This window comes from Neophocaena asiaeorientalis, unplaced genomic scaffold (genome assembly GCF_003031525.2).
Source record: "Neophocaena asiaeorientalis asiaeorientalis breed wild unplaced genomic scaffold, Neophocaena_asiaeorientalis_V1.1 scaffold229, whole genome shotgun sequence".
NCBI lineage: Eukaryota > Metazoa > Chordata > Mammalia > Artiodactyla > Phocoenidae > Neophocaena > Neophocaena asiaeorientalis.
This window is the reverse complement of record NW_020174096.1, coordinates 1,186,660-1,207,383: the sequence shown is the minus strand read 5'-3', so window position 1 is coordinate 1,207,383 and position 20,724 is coordinate 1,186,660. Positions and strand designations below refer to the sequence as shown.

The window sequence follows — 20,724 nt, the reverse complement described above, 5'->3', positions numbered from 1 at the left end:
TATGTCAATAGATATATTCATTTTAAGTATGAACCAGAATAAAGTTATATGACATAAAAGCCTGTAAAATATGACTGTTAGGATAACACATTTATTTGGAATCGGGACAAATTGTATGTAAAGTGAATCAAATTTGATAATGGATGTCTAGAAAAGTGGCTTTTCTCTAACTTCATAACAAGGAGTTTGATGTTATTGAAGACACATTTGACAGAGTGGACTCTGACGAGATAACCCATTGAAATTGCTTTGCTATCTTCACAGAGAATAACAATTCCCAGCTAAATCATGTGGTATAAGCAGCAGTAGTTCAGAACTTTGTGGTGCAGTGGGAAGAGCCCTGGAAGCTGAGCTCTCATTACAGACCCCTCTCCAGCCATGGGTCCTTGGGAAATGACTCAAGCTCTCTGATTTCCTCATCTTTGCAATGGAGCCAAAACCACACAACTCCATACCTTATGGTTATTCATGTGAAACCACATAGGGCATAGATTTAGGCTGTACTGGGGATTATAGTTATGGCCTTAATTAAAGGCCATTTTAAAGGCCAGAGAAATTTAATACATAAGTACAATATTACTGTATTACAGAAACAATCTTATTTATGTCTTGCAATAAAGATTGAACATGGCAGAAAAATGCATATTTAATCTGCTTTTATATAACTCTGGAACACCAAATATTTGTATACTGAAAATTAAAAAAATATATATTAGTCACTTTTTTTCAAAAGACAGTCTGGAATTTAATTCCAGCATACTGTATTTGTGAGTGTCCATATAGTCTGTATTGTCCAGGTACTTTTTGTTTGATGGTGTTTACTTGCTGGAAGCAAAGGAAAAGGGTACTGGATAGCTACAGAGCTTGTAGCCCTGAGTGAGGAGGAACTCCAAATGTAGACACCCAGCCAGAACCAGCACAGCAAAATAAGTGCGCCACCTAGTGGAAGGTTACCAAGAGTAACCTTCTCAGAAAGGGCGGGCAGCGGTGGTAGGGGGGCGGCTAGGGAAATCCCATGAAAATGGAAAGTGGGATTTGAAGTTCAAAGGGATCTGCTAGGTCGCACTATTTCTTTTTCTTCTTATCACTGGAGAATTTTTGCAAGAACCAAAAGAGAAAGCATAGCTTGACAGTCCAAGGTTTTAATTTCTTGTGGCCATATTCAGAGGTCAGATTTATATATATCTGACCTCACACACACGCACAAAATAAATCTGAGAAATACGAGTTCATCTGATAAAAAAAAAGAAACTTGGCCACGTGCCTCTTGATGTGGCCACAAGGATGGGCGCTGTGAACCCTAAGAATGAAGAAGATATGCTTTCATTTGTAGGCAGCAGGCAGAGAACAGAACTGAACATCACTGCTTCACAACGCTGATGAGTGCCGGACAAAGTATCTTAGGCCCTACTGCAGTGAGGTTACCAGGCCGAGGCGTGAGTGTGTGTGTGTTTTACTATAAAGCAACAGATACAAACAACTAGGCTGAGGATTTTACGACAGAACTTTCATTTTGAGACAAGGACTGGAGAAAACAAACCCTAACAACCGTCTTCTAGCTGGCCGGTGTTGCTTCTGAGAATACTTGCCATTAGTATACTATGTATGCCACAACTTCCAAATTTTCAGTAAATGTTTATTGCAAACTGTAGTGTATCACAGAATCTAGATCTAGTAGAAACCTTTAAAACAGCCTGGTTGGAGTGCTTTCTTTTACAGATGAGGCCTATGGGGCCCGAAGTGGTTAGGCATGCTGTAATATGTGGACAAGGAGAGATTCTCCATCTCCTGGACCATCAGGTTTCCTGACTCTCCATTGAGGGCTGTTTCCGCCCTGCTGAGCTGCCTCTTTATGTCTTTCAGGGGAGAATTAAGCGGATGAGACTTGCTGTCCCTCACTAGTAATGAGGATCTGGAAAGGCTTTGGAACCCAATAGAAAAGTAGAACTGGCTGTCACAAGGGAATCAGCCTAACGGGTAAAACATTCCTGTGAATGATTTCATCTCCCATTCATTGGCCCTGACTAATAAGTCTGGCATTAGAAAGATATGAAACATTATACTACTTCTAAAAAATATTTTTAAATTGCTTATAGTTTTACCTTGTAAACTAAGGTCCTCACTGAGCAGTGTGAAAACCAACTTCATAAATAACGTGCAATAGCGCACTTTGATACATGACTTACTATTGTCAAAAAGAGGCAACACAAATGCATATGTGATTTCCCAAAAGGTCAAAATTTCCATTTGTAAATGTAATTCAAGTTTGTAAACACCTTAAAAATCTTTGTCAATTTTGGTCTTCAGGACTTAACAAAGTAAATATTTTAAAAAGTCACGCAGTACTTTACCTGGCCATTTCATTCAAGTACCTCTCCCCGAGCCACTTTTCCATGAGTTTATATACCTCAACTGCCTTTGTTACTAACTCTTCCAGGAAAGCCAGTGCTTTTACCTTGATCAGTTCAAGTCTGAACTGTGCAGCTGTCTCTATTTAAAAAGAGAAACAAACATTTTGTACATGTTTTATATGTCATGCATTTTCTGATTAGCCAAATTCAATGTTAAACCAATTATGCTTTAGTCTGTGAAACTGTAGGCATACACTTGATATACCAGTATGGATAACTATACCCTATCCATCTTAGAAACAAAGCAATGTGTGGTTAGACAGTTTATTTAAACCAAAACTATAATTCAGCTTTACACGTAATTGCACTTTATTGCAATATACCCTTTGATAAATTGGAATGGGAAAACACAAATAGATAATTTCTGAATTTCAAAAAGGGGGAGGGTACTAAGTCTCTGGATCTCCCGTCTTAGAACCTTGGGAAGGCGACGCCATCATCCTTCTCAGACAGGTGACAGGAGGGTGAAGCCCGTGGTCCCAGCGCCCATTGATGCTCTGGGCACACAATGAGGTCTGTGGATTTTCCTCTAAAATATCTGTCCAATCTTTCTTCCTTGCTTTTTCTATCACCACGATTGGGCACTGCTTTATGACTCGCCTCAACTACAGCAACCGCCCCCGTCCTGCTTTCTCCAAGCTCCTTTCCCCACCTTAAATCCAAATCCACTTCCACCCGCCCCAGAGTAACCCAGCTCACCTGCGCATGTACTCACAGGTGCTTTCTGCTCAGAATTCTTCACTAGCTCCCAGACGCCATAAGGGAAATGTAACTTTCTGGGCAGGGTCTATGCGACCCTCCACCTCCCTGATCACTCCTTCCCAGAATGTGCCTCAGACTCCACAGGTAATCCCCACTAGTCACCTAGTTCTCCTCCCCCTTCCCTGCCCCCGCTGTCCCCTGTGCACATTTCCCACATTCTTCCAGTTCTTCTCAAGCATGAATTCATCTGCTCAGAAGTCTTTCTTGACTCCCGCCATGCTTCCTTTGTCCTGTCCGCCTAATTCCAATATCACAACGTATTATAAGTGATGTTTGCATTTCTCTTCCTCTAGATTGGATTTTATTTTTGTTTGTTGTTTTGTATATATGTGTGTGTATTTCTTTCAACTACTACAGGACCTGGCACATAGTAGAAACTCAGTAAACATTTACTATATAAATGAGTGAATTTAGCTACACTAGGGACCACATATAGAATGAACTGAAGGATGAAGCATACTTAGCTACTGAAAGCAGATGTGGGGACAGGCAACGGGACAAGCGTGTGTCCTGACTTCCTGTGTTCAACATCCTTCAGATTTTACTCTTGGAATTATGAAAGCAGGTGGTAGGAGGATGGAGAGAGGGAGAAAAGGAGAGAAGCAAGGGATGGAAAGCATCTTTAGTAGTTAGTTGTTTGAGTAGTTAATGGGTCCCAGCTTACCCAATGCTGCATTTTTATGGTTTTGACATCTAGTTTATTGACCATGGTTTCTTTCCAATCAGGATACTTTGGCTCAATTTCTTGATCTTTTCAAATTCCATTTTGAATTTATTATATGACAACTGGAAGAGCCACAAGAAGACTATGTCTTGTAAAATTGTTGCTCTCTTTAGAGAAGGAGGTCCTTGAACATTATCGATCTATGACTGGCTCCTCTGTGGCCCCTGCTCCCAAGAACTCACTTTCAGGACCCGTTAGCCTTTAGTCAGGGTTTACCTTCCTAATGAGAGGCCTAAATTATTCTTATTATAATATAGAAGGACCTCCTTAGGTAGCCCCAAGCTTTCTTTCAGCCTGTAAAATCACACCAAGTCTAAAATACTGCTTTTGTTTCTTTTCTTTGAGATTTTAATTACTGCTGGTGCTCTCCTAACCTCTTCTCAAATTCCCTTTTTGAGATCCCAGCAGACAATCATACGACAGTCAGATCTAGTCTTCATAGGGTCACATGAAAACAGCCAACTGAATGTTGTACCTTTCAGTTAGTTTGCTTTGTGTCCTCATAGACAAAAGCCAGCCAGCGGCTGTTTGCCTACTGGTCTGTTTTCTACTTAAAAGTATCACCTTAGTTCTTTCCAATTGCTACCTTCAAATTGCAGGGCAGCAAGATGCTCTTCCTTTATTCTGAGCCTCAGTTTGTTTTTTATTTCCATTTCTTCAGCCTCCTCTGCTGTTACTATTACAGGAGCGGTTTCTGCCATAGGTGGGGATTTACCTGAAAGAGCAATGAAACGTGCTGAGTTACCTGCCAACATACAAGTGTACACGAAGGGACTTGGATAAAATGAGTACAAAGTGAAGTGTGTAGGGCGATACATGTCTGGTGATTTGGAAGGGAGAGACCCTGGTCCAGACAGTGTGGGTGATGAAATATTGATAATCTTTCCTTGAGAATTCTCGATGTGGTGTCTGGCTGGACACATATAATAATACCCCATTCGTCTAGCATCATGGAAAAATGAGGTGTGTGGCTCATGCAGACAGGGTTACAGACACCAAAGAGGATGCAATTTAGTGTTTGGGGACAGAAATTAGCAAACCCCGACATAGCGTTGGCCACCTGGAGAAGTACCACTTCACAAGGGATACTTGTATTGGCCAAGTGTTTCCCAGGTCCTCATCAAGAGAAGATCAGAGAATAACCTCAAGCAGATAGGTGGAAATGTAGCTGATGGTCAAGAATTCGTAATCTACTTCATTGTCTTTTAACTAGTGCTTAAATACAAGTACTTTAATGATTACACACGAGAATTAGAAAATAAGAATTCGTCAGTGTTTGGGCTTCCCTGGTGGCGCAGTGGTTAAGAATCCACCTGCTAATGCAGGGGACACGAGTTCGAGCCCTGGTCTGGGAAGATGCCGCGGAGCAACTAAGGCCGTGTGCCAAAACTACTGAGCCTGTGCTCTAGAGCCCGCGAGCCACAACTACCGAAGCCTGCGTGCCTAGAGCCCGTGCTCCGCAACAAGAGAAGCCCCTGCTCACCACAACTAGAGAAAAGCCCATGCGCAGCAACAAAAGGCACAATGCAGCCAAAAAATAAAATAAATTAAAAAAAAAATTTGTCAGTGTTTGAGAATTTGCCCATAAGAAATGGCAGTGAGATTCTAGCTGCAGGCCCAGCTTGTACTATTCTACTTAGCTCAATAAATCTTTCTTGAAGGTATGATCTCAAGGGGTCAAATTTTGGGAAGAAGACAAATGTAAACAAAGAAATTATAATAAGATGTGCTAATTTCAATAGTGAACAGTAAGTATAAATTACAGATGAAAGAGCCCTTAATCTCTCTGGGTTTCTGTTTTAACATCTGTAAAATTAAGAGATTGGACCCAACCAATTATTCCACTAAAGTAAATGGAAGCATTTCCTTCAAATGCTGCTTATTTCCTTTATGTTCCCCATCTGAAATGGACCAAGGTCGCCTGTTCTTTACTGTGGGGCTACCCTTTCCTTGGCTTCAGGGGTCACCACCTCCCCCAACCCCCATCCTGAGGGCTTTGTCTTAACTCCTACTCTAGCTGCTTGGATGGACTCCATCTGGAAAGCATTTTCTACCCCTCAGATGGAGTGAGATAACCACGCTCTCCAGGGACCTCTACCTCCCCCATAAAGAACAATGACCAGTCACATGTCTGTCTCTGCCATTAGACTACAGTCCTATCAGGGCAGGGACCACGTTTCTGTTTTTTTAAGTTTATCACTGTGTCCTTAGTACCCATCCTCATCATGTTCTGCATGTCAGGGGTCTAACAAACACATCAGGAGCAACTGATCAGTGGAAGGACTTTGGCTCATGTGCTTCCCTCTCTTCCTCTCTTGCCTCAAGTCACTGCAAAAATGTACAAGTGGAAACATTCAGAGACCAGGGTAATGTTTGTGGTAGAGCCCACCCTTTCCCCTTTTCATTCCATCCTGCCTCTGAGGCTGAGTTTTAGGTAGGAGGCCTCCAGGAGAGAAGGACTTGCTTGAATGAAGCCTGAAACCTGAATTAAACCTGAAACTTACATACTCAGAATTAGCTTTTAACCCTTTCTTGATCAAGGCAGCCAGTGTCAGCCCCCTTGCACACACTTTTCAGATTACATAGTGTCATCTTGGAGTTCTTTTCACATGTTCAAAACTATCTTTGAGATTTATTTCACCCTGGATACACTTGGCTATTCGGATAAACGCTGGCATGGAGAATGTTTGCCAACTAACACTCAGGCTCACGGAAGACTGGGTCTCGAAGTAAAACCTAATGAACAGCATTCTAGTAGCTCAGAGGCTCATGTGCCTGGTTAAGTGCTTGTTCTCCACCAAGGGGAGGTTAAGCATCCAGGGTTCTGGACGCTAAAGCCATGAATACCTTTTCCTTTTTTGTCCTCTTTGTTTTTTTTGGGCGGCTCCTTTTTCACTTTTTTATTTGCAGCTACCTGAGGAGGTTTTTCTTTTGCGTCTGCTGTCTGGTTTTCTTTTTCTTCTTCCATGAGTCTCTGATGAATTTCAGCAGCCACCTGGTTGTATAAGAGCAACATTTCAGTTAATACAACGTTTATGATAGACGATAGCTATTTGGATTTAGCCGTCACCCAATTCCATTGAAATCTCATTCTACAGCAAACATGCCATGTACTCAATCTTTACAGAAGATTTAAAAGATTCTACTTAGATGGAAACCTGTCCCTGTCCCAAGATGTAGCTTCCCAGAGGCCACCTGTGTGGAGGCCACTCACTTTCTCAAGCCCTGCCTGCCATTCGTCTTTAGTTACACAAACATTTCTTTCTTTTTAATCTCAGACCCTATGGATTTAACACCCACTATTCTTCCAAGTGCCTGTTATTTCTTGGCCTTCAACCTGGGGCATTCCTTTATATCATTGTTTCTCAGGTTTTTTTTCATTATTGATTGTTTTTAAGTCAGTTTCTCCTAACCACATTCCCCTTCCTGAAATTGTAATACTGCAGAAGGGTATCTGCCTATGTATTTCATGTGTGTCTGTGCTTCATACATAAAATTGGTGACAATTTTTCATGTCCTCCAGCCAAGTTTTGGGGGCACATGCCCTGTATTAATTGGGCTCACGGACACTTGAATCCTGGGCTTCCATTCTATTCTAACACTAGACATCACCCCAGCAAGGTGCAGTGTTCATGAGGATGACCTGTCCCATAGGCTAACTGCATCGCTGCTTCTTAACTTCCTCTACTTGGGGGAAATTTCAGCTTCTCTTCGTATCAGCACCCTCCTTTCACTCTCATAGATTTCCTGGTATGAGAGATTAGTTGTGTGGTCACAATACAATAGCTGATGAAGGGCAGAGAGGGAGATGGGCGAAGTGCTGCTGGGATCCCTCCATCTTGCCTATGAGGCTGGCTGTGCTCTGTAGGCAGCAGGAAAACCTTGTCTTGGGGCTTGTACAGCTGGGGCTGTGCCTGCAGTTAGAAAGACTGGACTTTTTTTTTTTTTTTTGCGGTACGCGCTCCTCTCCCTGTTGTGGCCTCTCCCGTTGCGGAGCACAGGCTCCGGACACGCAGGCTCAGCGGCCACGGCTCACGGGCCCAGCCGCTCCGCAGCATGTGAGATCTTCCCGGACCGGGGCATGAACCCGCGTCCCCTGTATCGGCAGGCGGACTCTCAACCACTGCACCACCAGGGAAGCCCCAAGACTGGACCTTTTGAACCATGTTTTTCTCCGGATATATGCCCAGGAATGGGATTGAATTTGAAAAAGAATAAATACATGTATATGTATAACTGAATCACTTTGCTGTACATCTGAAACTAACACAACATTGTTAATGAACCATGCTCCAATACAAAATAAAAATGAAAAACATAAAAAAGAGAAAGACTGGACCTGCTAAAATAAGTTCACCTGCCCCTACTGAGGTGAAGGGCGTTTATGGCTGTAAATCTGAGACATGAGAGCTGAGACGAGACTCCCAAAACGAAGAAAGAAAACCCGCACACACCATGGGGGCAGTAGCAACATATGGTTGAAAACTTAAAAATCTCAATAAGGCAACTGGTGAGGAAATGGAGGTCCATGGGAGTTCAGTTACTTATCACAGTGGTTGCTGTGTCCAAGCCTGATGTTGTTTCTGGGGAGAATTGGGGGAGGGGCCCAGAGGAGAAACAGGAAGTTGGATAGAGGTGACTAGAAAGATGAAGAAGGCATAATCTAATCTCTTCTCTCAAAGAAGCTTTCAGTCCTGCGGGGGCGATAGACCAGCCAATTCCTGTCCTCTCCAGATTCCCACCACGCTTCACACCCATGGCGCAGCATATCACTCTGCCCAACTGTTCTACGAGTGTTAAATCTTGTCCCCAATCTCCAAATGAAATGAGCGCTCCGGGGGGCTGAGCCAGCCCTGCTTCTTGGTTTTCTCCATAGCTTGTAGCGTCTGTGCTGTGCTCATAGAAGATGTCCAGAAAATGCTTATTGATTGATGGAATTTCTTTTAAAATAATCATATGCTACAGAATACACCCACAGCTTCTTCAGTATTAGCAGCACCTTGGAGGGATGCAGAAATGTTTCAGAGAGCTAGGCAGCTTTTTTGTGGGTGTGTATGCGTTTTTTTATTTTTTGCGGTACGCGGGCCTCTCACTGTTGTGGCCTCTCCCGTTGCCGAGCACAGGCTCCGGACGCGCAGGCTCAGTGGCCATGGCTCACGGGCCCAGCCGCTTCGCGGCATGTGGGATCTTCCCGGACTGGGGTACGAACGCATGTCCCCTGCATCGGCAGGCGGACCGGACTCTCAACCACTGCACCACCAGGGAAGCCCTGTATGCGTTTTTTTAATCAGATGTTCTGTTGATAAAAATGGATTTCATGATATATACTGTACTTTCAAATTCTTGGTAAAGCTGAAAGCAGACTTGTTAACATTCTCCCCTAAATTGCAAGCAATTCATTTTTGAATGTGTTCTTGCAAACCACGGTGAGTTAGCAATTTCCTTTAAAATTGGATTTTTCTCCTCTGTAAACAACTTTGTGATGATAATTATCATCATCCACATTTTTCTGGTCCACTTCCCTCAAACACCTCTGGGTCTCTTTCAAAAATTAACATAATTCACAGTACATCCAGCAATCTAGCTTGTAAGGCTGAAGAAACTCTAGAAATAATGCTTTGACGCTGTGAGTGTTAAACATGACTTATTTCTTTGAAATCATTGCACACCTGCTAATTACAAGAAAGTTTTACTAAAAATTAACATAACGTACTAAATGAATAGCTCCTGGTAAAGCTGCTGTGTAGCGAAAAGCCCATGTTAAAGTGCTCTCATTCCAATTGCCCTGATCTCAGCTGGTCCTGTTCTCCCTGTAGCAGTTTACTGAATCAGGCTTGTTTCATCTGAAACTCAAAGTTCACTTAAAGACATGTAATATCAAAGTCATAAAAGTCTATTAGAAATATAAAAGCAGGATTCAAATGTAATTATTAGGAATATTAATTACTAAACAATCCTTCCTCCTATGCTTTCTATGTGGTTTTCAAAGGTTCACAAGCAAAGTGGTACAGTTTTGAATAAATTTCTTAATATAATAACCTATTATATTTAATTTCTAAAAAACTTTCATATACATTATTTCATTGGATCTTTTCAACCATTCAAGAAAGGAAAGACAAGGTAGAATGTCTCCCATGTTACAGATAAAGAATCGAAGACTCAGAGAGGTTAAGTGATTTTCCTAAAATCACACAGCTTAAACAAGAAGTGTAGCCAGTGCTCTTTGTGCTGTATGATACTCTCTTTCTACTAATCTAATATTTAAAATCTCATTTCCCCAGGTAATTTTAATGGGATTCATAAGACTTGTAAGTTGTCTTTATGTTCAATTAACAGTAAGGATAATAATTCATCTACTTTTTTTAGAACTTCTAGATCCAGTTTCCCACTCTCTGGTGCTTGGTAGTTGTAGTCTTTGCGGTGATCCTCCTTGCCATGACCATCATCATTTATATGAACATCAGTGTCACCAGCATAGCGGCAGCAGCATCTCAAGAATGTACTGAGGACTCAGTATTGTGTTAGATGTGGGCATTATGCTAGGTGTAGTGGATACAGAAAGTTTTAGAACCTCGTTAAGTATTCAGGAAAACATTAATAAGGTAAAAATCACAAACAATAACCTAGATACTAAGAGTCAAAAGTGGGAGAGACAATAAATGCTACAAGGATTAGAAGAGCATGCAATCAGAGAAGGCTCAGTCTTCAGGAAACAGACAACCAACTGGTTGGGAATCAAGGTAGGAACTAGTTTTGAAGACTTAAAGAAAGTAGAGGCTGAATTTCTGACTTTAAAACTTGAAAATCTGGCCCTACTGGACACCATGCTTAAATGGCAAGGTTGGCTAGGAGCCTCTCTAGATGGGGTTGCTACTTCCACTTGGCCACAGTCCCACTCCACCCTATTGCCTTATACTTAACCCATCTCATTGACATTTCCTGCTTGGCCCTGTAGAGCCTTGCACTTGGAACCCTGGGCCAGCATAGAAAATAATCTAAATGTTGGTTCACTCCTTTCTTGACCTCATATATTTGCTGATTGAACTTTTTCTTTCAGAAAGAAAGAAAAAACTTCTGGGAGGTATAGATTTATATTGTGAACATTGTGTAAATTTTCTGTTTATAGCATATTACCAACTTTGGAAGTTAATGAATGGGTATTACTGAAAGGAAACGTAGTAACCAGCACTGCTTACCATGTGAGATATTGCTAAAGAAGACTGCTGCCACGTGTCCATCACCATCTTCTCATCGGCCTCAAAGTTTAGCTCTATGTTTTCCAGTGAGTAATCAATCTTGCCCTTCAGTATGGCTTTTGTTTTTGGTTTGGATAAAGATGACTCTGGAGAACTGGGTCCTTGACGAACTAGGGGAATTCTTGGGAAAACCAACAAAAAAGAAATATAAAGATTTTATTTAACAGAATCCTATTTTTGTGTCCATGTTACTTGGTGAATTTCATTGTCCTGCTTTAATCTCAATTTTCAAAGTTTTCTTGGAAGAACTCTTTAGATGGAGAAATGACTATGAAAGGCTGTATTGTGTTCTACACCTCCTAGAGAAATGGAAATAAAAACAAAAATAAACAAATGGGACCTAATGAAACCTAAAAGTTTTTGCAAAGCAAAGGAAAACATAAACAAGACAAAAAGACAACCCTCAGAATGGGAGAAAATATTTGCAAATGAAGTAACTGACAAAGGATTAATTTCCAAAATTTACAAGCAGCTCATGCAGCTCAATATCAAAAACTCAAACAACCCAATCCAAAAATGGGCAGAAGACCTAAATAGACATTTCTCCAAAGAAGATATACAGACTGCCAACAAACATATGAAAGGATGCTCAACATCACTAATCATTAGAGGAATGCAAATCAAAACTACAATCAGATATCACCTCACACCAGTCAGAATGGCCATCATCAAAAAATCTACAAACAATAAATGCTGGAGAAGGTGTGGAGAAAAGGGAACCCTCTTGCACTCTTTGTGGGAATGTAAATTGTTACAGCCACTATGGAGAACAGTATGGAGGTTCCTTAAAAAGCTAAAAATAGAACTACCATATGACCCAGCAATCCCACTACTGGGCATATACCCCGAGAAAACCATAATTCAAAAGGAGTCATGTACCACAGTGTTCATTGCAGCTCTATGTACAATAACCAGGACATGGAAGCAACCTAAGTGTCCATCGACAGATGAATGGATAAATAAGATGTGGCACATATATACAACAGAATATTACTCAGTCATAAAAAGAAACGAAATTGAGTTATTTGTAGTGAGGTGGATGGACCTAGAGTCTGTCATACAGAGTGAAGTAAGTCAGAAAGAGAAAAACAAATACCGTATGCTAACACATATATATGGAATATATAAAAAAAATAAAAAACACAAAACTGGTTCTGAAGAACCTAAGGGCAGGATAGGAATAAAGACGCAGACGTAGAGAATGGACTTGAGGACACGGGGAGGGGGAAGGGTAAGCTGTGACAAAGTGAGAGAGTGGCATGGACATATATACACTACCAAATGTAAAATAGATAGTTAATGGGAAGTAGCCGCATAGCACAGGGAGATCAGCTTGGTGCTTTGTGACCACCTAGAGGGGTGGGATAGGGAGGGTGGGAGGGGCATGCAAGAGGGAGGAGATATGGGGATATATGTATATGTATAGCTGATTCACTTTGATATAAAGCAGAAACTACCACACCCTTGTAAAGCAATTATATTCCAGTAAAGATGTTAAAAAAGAAAAAAAATATTTTATGGTCTAGAAAGTCTAAAAAGAGGAAACTAGAGACAAGCAATGCTAAAACATAATTTTTAGGTCTAATTCTCAGTAATTATGAGGAGGGGGATTAAACAGTGGCAATTATGAAGACATGCAAGTTTGAAATTTATCTGGGATATAAACTTCTGACAAGGTATAAATCAGTCATGAAAAGCAAACCAATAGAACTGGACGTCACTTCTTTAAAACGACTAGCAGTTGGCTTCCGGAAGTAGACAGTTAAAAAGCAGGATATGACAGATGTGAGGTCTGCAAGGGGTGACCCACGGAGGTGTGAGAGCTCCAGCAGCCCTCCCTACCCTTGAGAATGGGCGATGAAGGCTTCTCTGTTTCGTAAAGTGCTGTGGGAACACAGAGTTAAGCTGTCTCTCCCCCTTTCTCGACCATACTGCTGCCCCTATGTAGAGATTTTAGAGCTGCCCCTGAGAATGTTCTATCCCTGAAGGATCCCAGGATCTCAAAGGCTAACTGCAGGGAACGATCCACCGAGCAGAATGCTAATTGCGCTGGGATCCCCCTCGGTGACAGAACATAGGAAGAGTTTTCAGCTAGGGCAAGGAATGGGCAGAGAGGAGCTCCAAGGATGCCTTTGCTAAAATTGGAGGAGGAACAAGCATTTGGCTTGGCAGACTCAAGTTGCTGGGGACCAGAGCAGTGATGCAGAAAGCTGGCTGTGAACTCCAGCATGCAATTAGCTTGGCCTTGTTTTGAAGCATCAGACGAGGTTTTCTGAAGTTGGCTCTTTGACTCTCATAGCGCTTGGAATTCTGACAATGCACCATGCCTTATAAAAGCAACGTGTTGAGGGTCTACAACTCAGTATATGTCCACCCACAAGGAGAGTTGACGTTTTAATAATCAAGTAGTGTTTAATCTCAGTCACTGAGACGTGAGATTCACGTGTCTAATAAGATAAAGGCTGTGTGATCATCTCTACATGTTTAATACGGGGCAATAGGCGTTCCGAACACCTTGCTTTGGAGGACAGCAGTGGTGACGTATCATTTAGAAAAGGGATTTGGATTTAGAATTCATTTACTGGGAAAAATTCTGGTCAGCTAGCTCTCTCACTATCAGTAGATGTATCAGTAGATACGAACTGGGGCATGTCACTCGACTTTCTGAGGCTCCATTCCTTCTGGGAAAATTACAAATATAATAATAATATTGTTACACATTATTGGTTATTAGTTACCACCATTATTATTATTATTATTATTAGGTTGTTGGAGGAATAAAATAGACAAGCTATGTGAACATGCTTAACACTCTGTTCGTTTCCCTATACATATTAAAGAGACTGGTTGGTTGGTTGACGCATTGATTGGCTGAGAGTTCCAGGGGATACTCACAGCAGTGATCTGAGGTTGAGACTGGTGCAGAGTGTTTTGCAAAAAGTAAGAACTGGCTGTTCTTTTGCCCGTTTCATTCTACTAACCGACATTAATAGCTTCCCCATTATGCCTGACTTGCTATTTTGTGCTAAGAACAGAATGCCCTGCTACATTGAAACTTGGCCTCTTTTGATGACTCTGGCTGTTCATATCACTTTGGGAAATTTTTATTGTTCTTAATTACAAAGGTCTCTTTCAGAAGCTTGCTGAGTTAAACATTTCACTTGTATCTGTGTCAAAAAGAGGGTTCAGACTTCTTGTGTTTTCTTGCTTACTTGTGGTCCTGACAAGGACATGATGGGACCAGATGGAAGAAGCCTAGAGAGAAATGGGCCTCAGATCACTGTGGAATCCTATCATGCACAGGCCATTGCAAATCCTTTCTGGAATAAGGGAGGGTAAAATGAGGAATGTAAGAACATGCGATACTCACAATTAAAACAGTGCATGTGAGGAAGAAGAGTTTGTTGTCATATTATGTAATAATATGATGACGATAATAGTCATCACTTACTGAGAGGCACTGGGACTAGGTCTCAAGTCTTCTGACTCCCAGGCATGGTGCTATGTGTTTTGAGGATTTCATTTTCTGTAATCTTCACAACAACCCTACTTTACAGATAAGGAAACCAAGTCTTAAGAGAGTTGGGGTGACTTTCCCAAACAAATTGTTTTAATTTACTTACATATAGCTAGTAATTGCCTGAAAATGTCATTTTTCTTCCACCCTTACCACCAAGTTTGTTTTCTTACCGGTGGGAATCTGATGTTAGACTGCTACTAAGTTTCAGTCTCACAAAGTCATAATCACATATGACTGAGTCTTTACTGTTTCTCAATTTCCTAACCTGTAAAAGAAGACTCATAACACCTGCCATTGTCATTTATATAATGCCATGCACACACACAAATGCCCACATACGCACAAAGCAGCTTGGGACCTTTCATAAAAGTGGTAGAGGTCACGATCCCTTACTAGAAACCCTTGTGGTCAAAAGTGTTTCAGAATTCAGAATTTGTATATACTATATATTCCATAATATCCCCAGCAGTCTGTTGGAAGCACTCTGTAACAAAACACACTACATCTCTGCAGCAAAAAGGAGTAGATATTCACTATAAGTGGGATAAATAATGCATATCAATAGTCTTGAGGCGAAGTTTTCAGTTTTTAGAGTTTTTTTTGGATTTTGGATTAGCAGATACAAGACTGTGGTTTTATTAGTGGTATTCAATTTAAAATCACAAAGCTTTATGTTGAGACTGATTACGTGATAGCCCGCCTTACCTAAGCTGGAATTCCAAAATATCTTTACTATCCAGTTGGACCAATGGGACTCGAGTAAATCTCTTAGTGTCATCTGTTGGGATTTTACATTCCATTCCCCTGTAATAATCTTGAAGCAGTCTCTTCGTATCTTGGAAACGGTTCAGTTCTGCCTTTAATAGAAAATACGAATGTTAATACCCAAGACAGAACAAGCTGATACATATGTTCTGGTACATATGTTCTATATAAGCCCTGTAAGCACTATTTAATTAATTAATTTATTTATTGTTTTTGCGCGGTACGTGGGCTTCTCACTGTTGTGGCCTCTCCCGTTGTGGAGCACAGGCTCCGCACGCGTGGGCTCAGTGGCCATGGCTCACGCGCCCAGCCGCTCCACGGCATGTGGGATCTTCCCAGACCGGGGCACGAACCCTTGTCCCCTGCATCAGCAGGCGGACTCTCAACCACTGTGCCACCAGGGAAGCCCTGAATAAGATGCCATCATATATCATATAAGCAGAATTGATCAAAAGTCCTCTCAGATTTATGGTAACTAGTAAATAATGCTTTCTTACTGTTTCTCTCATCACAAAAACTTAGTTTTGAAAGAAATCATCTAGAATAGCATTTTCTAAAGTTTATTTTGTAGAAGCTTTGTCCTATAAGCTCTTAATGAGCACCATGCTGGGGAAAAAAACCCCACAAAACTTTGCAACGTCAAATAATTTCAGAAATGTTAGGTTAACATACCAAAAGAGTTTCTTTATTGCAGGGCATCTTAATATCTTAATACGTCAATATGCTTGTCAATCTCCCAGGGAGAGGGAAGGGTAGAGTACATGGCCCTTCCCAAAGTCTTCTGATCATCAAGTCCTTGTTTTGTGAAACATCTTGTAGGACTAGTGTTCCGTGGAATCCACTTTGGGAAACACTTATCTAGGCACAGGCCCTTGAAAACTTTCATGAAGATTCTTTCCCCTCCATAAATATGTGCAAGTTTCTGCTTATGAGCTCCTGGACCAGCAGCTCAAGTACCTGAAAAGTCTGTCATTCGATGGACAGTTCCAATCATTAGGATTGTTCTTCATTTATTGGACTAAAATCTACTACTCTCCTGTAGTTTACAGCTTTGGTTCTTCATAGAATCATGCCAATCCGTGCAGAACTAGGCTTCTTCCGTTCTAGGTGGCCAGCCTTTAACTATGTGAACACTGATGACAAAGCAGTGGTTAGGGCTACTGGCTCAAGAGTTAGATTCCCTCAGTCCCAATCCCAGCTCTCCTACTACTGACATGTGGCATTGGGCAAATCACTTCATCTAGGTTTGCCTCAGTTTCCTCATCTGTGAAATGAGGATTGTGAGAGAACTGACAGCCTAGGGTTGTTGTGAAGGTTTAACCTTCACATGAAGGGTCCTTAGAAGAGAGTAAGAACTTAATAAATATTAGCCTTTATTTCCTTTACCCTCTTTTTTCCTAGTTGGCTTTAGATGTGGATTCTGTTTCTCAGGGAGAGGGTCTGAAATGTAGGTCTTGTAGGGTGTAAGAGTTTTACCATTTCTGAAAGAGGCATATATTGCTTGGACTAATGGGAATGATTTACAAAAATTCTCTAATCCCTTTGCCTTCGTTACTGGGTTTCAGTTATTTCTACCATAAACCTTTGAAACAGCTGTTCCAGCATTCAATCTCTGCTTACCCAAACTGGCGTCCCAGGGATGTTACCCAGGCAGGTTTAGGCTGCTGGCTGTCTTGCCTTCATCCTCAGCACAGCCCATGCCTTGTAGCCCCCACCTGGATCCCAGAGCTAGCAATCAGTGAGGCTGCTACTGCTTCTCAGGCCGCTGCCTCCTGTGGTCCAGCTTGCTCCCGAACCAGGGGCTTGTCCCTGTAAGTGCTGGAAGTACTCGCATCCATGGTCATTTGTTGAACAAGGATTTATTGAACATCTACTATGCTCTAGCTCCAGTGATCCTCAGCTAAATATTCTCATTTCCTGCAGTAACTCCTCCTGTAAGCTAATCAGCTCAAGATCTGAAAGGTACCCTTTTCTACTCTATCCTCACTGCTATTTTCTTAGGAAAATATACTCATGTAGACACAGCTTGACCAAGACAGCCTTCATAATCCTCTCAGCATGACTAAGCTATAGACAGGTTTCTTCCTAACTCCAGACTCCTGACCTCCCTTTTCTCAGAGTATTTACTTTAGGAAACTTGTCTTTGTAAGTCCATTCTCTGTCCCTTTGAGATGTAAATCTTTTCAAAATCCTCCTGCTGGTTTTAGAAATCAGAACTCTCTCTCTCAAGAACCTGGGAACCATCTCTTTGAAATGTAAGCATATGAAATGAAAATGGAACTCCTATGTCCTGGTCCTCTGGGAGGAGCGGAGTCTGACTTAGGAAGACACCTTGTTCCAAGTTGTAAAACTACGTGCATCAAGAAGAGAAGGGAGGGCTTCCCTGGTGGCACAGTGGTTGAGAGTCTGCCTGCTGATGCAGGGGACACGGGTTCGTGCCCTGGTCCGGGAAGATCCCAGATGCTGTGGAGCGGCTGGGGCTGTGAGCCATGGCCGCGGAGCCTGTGCTCCGCAGCGGGAGGGGCCACAAAAAAAATAAAAAAAAAAGAGAAGGGAAAGTTTACTTTTCCTTTAGACGAGGCCAATCAAGCAACACAGGTTGTGCATGACACCCCACCTTGCCCCAGTTCTTAAAAACCCTCCAGCCCTTATTCTTGGCAGAGCTGGGTATCCAGACTTGGTCTGTGCTCTCTCCCCTATTGTTGACAATACCTTGGCATAAAATCAACATCTGTCTCTTCAACTTGTCCAGTGCAATTCATTATTTTAACGGGCTGCAAAAATAAATTAATCAGATTGTTCCAATGAATGGTCTATTTTTCCAATCTGGACACAAACGTTTTTCAGGAATCGAGTGCCTGCTGAGTCTGATCCAGCCCACGCTCTTGTGGCAGGGCTGCTTTCCCGGGGACACTTTGGGTGTCCGCTGGGAGAGGCTGGCGTGGTAACGACCCAGGACAGACACCATCTCTGCTGTCCCCTCCACAGCTCTAGGCCACCTGGAAACAGCTGGTGAGCTGTAGCTTGAGATGCTACCAGTTCTGGTGTTTGTTTGGCTGGGGACAGAATGGCTTATTTCAGCTAACCTCCTTGGCAAGCTGGAGCTCAGGCTGGGCAGAGTGCTGTGAGTAAAACAATCCCCTCACATTCCCAGAGGAGTGGTTACAGGACGGACGTGGCCATGGAGAGAAGTCTGTGTCATCCTGACCGGCCGCTCTTACCTGCATCAGTGAGAAGAAATGGTTCATCGCGATTCCGATCACATCCTGCAACCAGCTCTCGTTAATGATGTCCAGACACTCCTGCTCTGCCTCTCCCCTGCGGGCATCACAGATGTCCCACAGGCGGTCCCGTAAATCCTGCACACAAACACTTCTGTGAGGCTTCAGAATCACAGCTCAGATGACCTCCGTATAACAAAACTAAAATCCTTTGCCTGTCTTAATGTGTCTGAAGAGAATTTAGACCTAATACACTCGTATATTTTATCCCTTCGGTAAACAAATGTTTATTTTGTTTCTACTCTGTCAGGCCTTAATTTTCTAAGACCCCCTTAGCACACCTTGTGCCCAGGCCCACAGTTTACTTTATTCATGAGGGGCTATGTTTTATGTATTCTAATCCTTCCTCACAAGATTTGATTGGCCAAAAAAGATCTTTCAGGGAATTTTTGAGGAAATGGTGTATTGTTGGTGCAAGAAATATGCTGCTTTATTGAATCCGAGGGCACTTAACACAGCAAGGGCGCCTGTTAATTAATCATGAGTGGAGCATGTCATTCTCCAAGAAACAGGGTCTGAGCTTAATAGGATAGTCTGAAAATAAGCTTTGGATTACAGAGCTAGCAGTGAAAAAAACACCTTTAAAGATCCCAGCTCTGCCACTTACCAGATCCTGAGGAATAATGTTGATGATACCTTTCTATGTGTGTTCAGTGTTCAGAATATAAGTCATTATACTAATATTGACTCATTTAATGCCTCACAACCACCTTGGGTCCTATTATTTTCTTCATTTTGTAGATGAGGATACTGAGTCAGTCACAGAGAGTTATTTTCCTAAAGTCACATTATAAGCAAGTGGTGGAGCCAGGATATGAGCCTGTGGTCTTGTCTGTACCACTAGATTAGGGCTCAGTTCCTTGACCTGTAAAATGGGGATACAGTTTACCCTTTGGATGTGCTGCAGTTAGCCTAAGCCTGTAAAGCACTTAGCACAGTATTTAGCACACAATAATTCTTCAGTTATAAACAGTATCATAATCTTATTCATAGCAATAAAATATCTGTTTAATTAAAATTCCATTAAGAAAATATATACAGTCCAATAAAACTTGACAGTTTTCACGATCATAATAATTGATTGAACATTTACTGTGTGTTGGGCATTGTGTTAAGTGCCTGACGTTGATTACCTCACAAATCCCCACAGTAACCAAGGGAGAAGTTTCTGATGAGAAATTTGATGCCCAGAGATGTTGAGTCACTTGCCTATGGTTTCAGCGCGGTGAAGTCAGGAATTCGAACGCAAGCAGTTTGGTTCCAGTGCCTATAGTGGATTTTACTTCTGTGATGCTGTGTTTATGGAACACTTAGCATTTTGGTTTGTTATCTTGTGGGGGCTTCACATGAAATGAAAGCATCACAGGCATTTTTATAGCTATCCACTAATATCAGAACAGTACGCCATTCTTTTAGAGCTGACCTTGATGTCTCCCTGGTCTTTCCACAAATGCTACATCAGACATCCAGTGAGGACTGGCTTCTGCTCCTCAAACATTTATACGTTTTAAAAAGACAGGAGAAGAAGCAGTTGAGGAGAAAGTACAAAAGCAGGAGCCTGGGACCTTGTTTCTAGCTCTCTTTCTGCTCCCGACTCACTGGGAGGCCTTAGCAAGTACCAGTGTCTCTGTGGCTTGGTTTTCTAATGGGTATGTGAGGATAACATGATAGCAGAACCTTTCCATTAACTTCTTAGGATTGGAAGGAAAGAAGCCAAGAACAAGGAATATTACCAGGAATAAAGAGGTTAACTACTGGCAAATAGGATTATGGATTTGTTATTTCCAATTCTGCTTCTTTTAAATATTTAATCTGTCTGTAATAAACATATGGTACTTTTGGAATACAGGAGGGCCGGGATTGTGAATAGGCAGGAAAGAGATAGGAAAGGCAGGTATGTTTTAGGATTACCATTTGAGGAATGTCTAAGACTTCAGTTTATTGGGACATTGATTAATGCAATACCTCCTGGATTAAATCCTCCAGCACCCTGGTCATCCAAGTT

At 41.8% G+C, this 20,724-nt stretch overlaps 1 protein-coding gene across 1 annotated transcript in view; it reads right to left on the bottom strand.

Moving 5' to 3' along the window:
- The window catches only part of SPEF2 (sperm flagellar and cilia associated 2), a 173,136-nt gene that overhangs the window by 52,971 nt on the left and 99,441 nt on the right, over window positions 1–20,724 (bottom strand). The window contains 6 exon segments of the mRNA XM_024754637.1: window positions 2,352–2,490; window positions 4,484–4,612; window positions 6,745–6,892; window positions 11,094–11,274; window positions 15,379–15,530; window positions 18,660–18,797. Coding sequence (XP_024610405.1) covers window positions 2,352–2,490; window positions 4,484–4,612; window positions 6,745–6,892; window positions 11,094–11,274; window positions 15,379–15,530; window positions 18,660–18,797 — 887 coding nt within the window.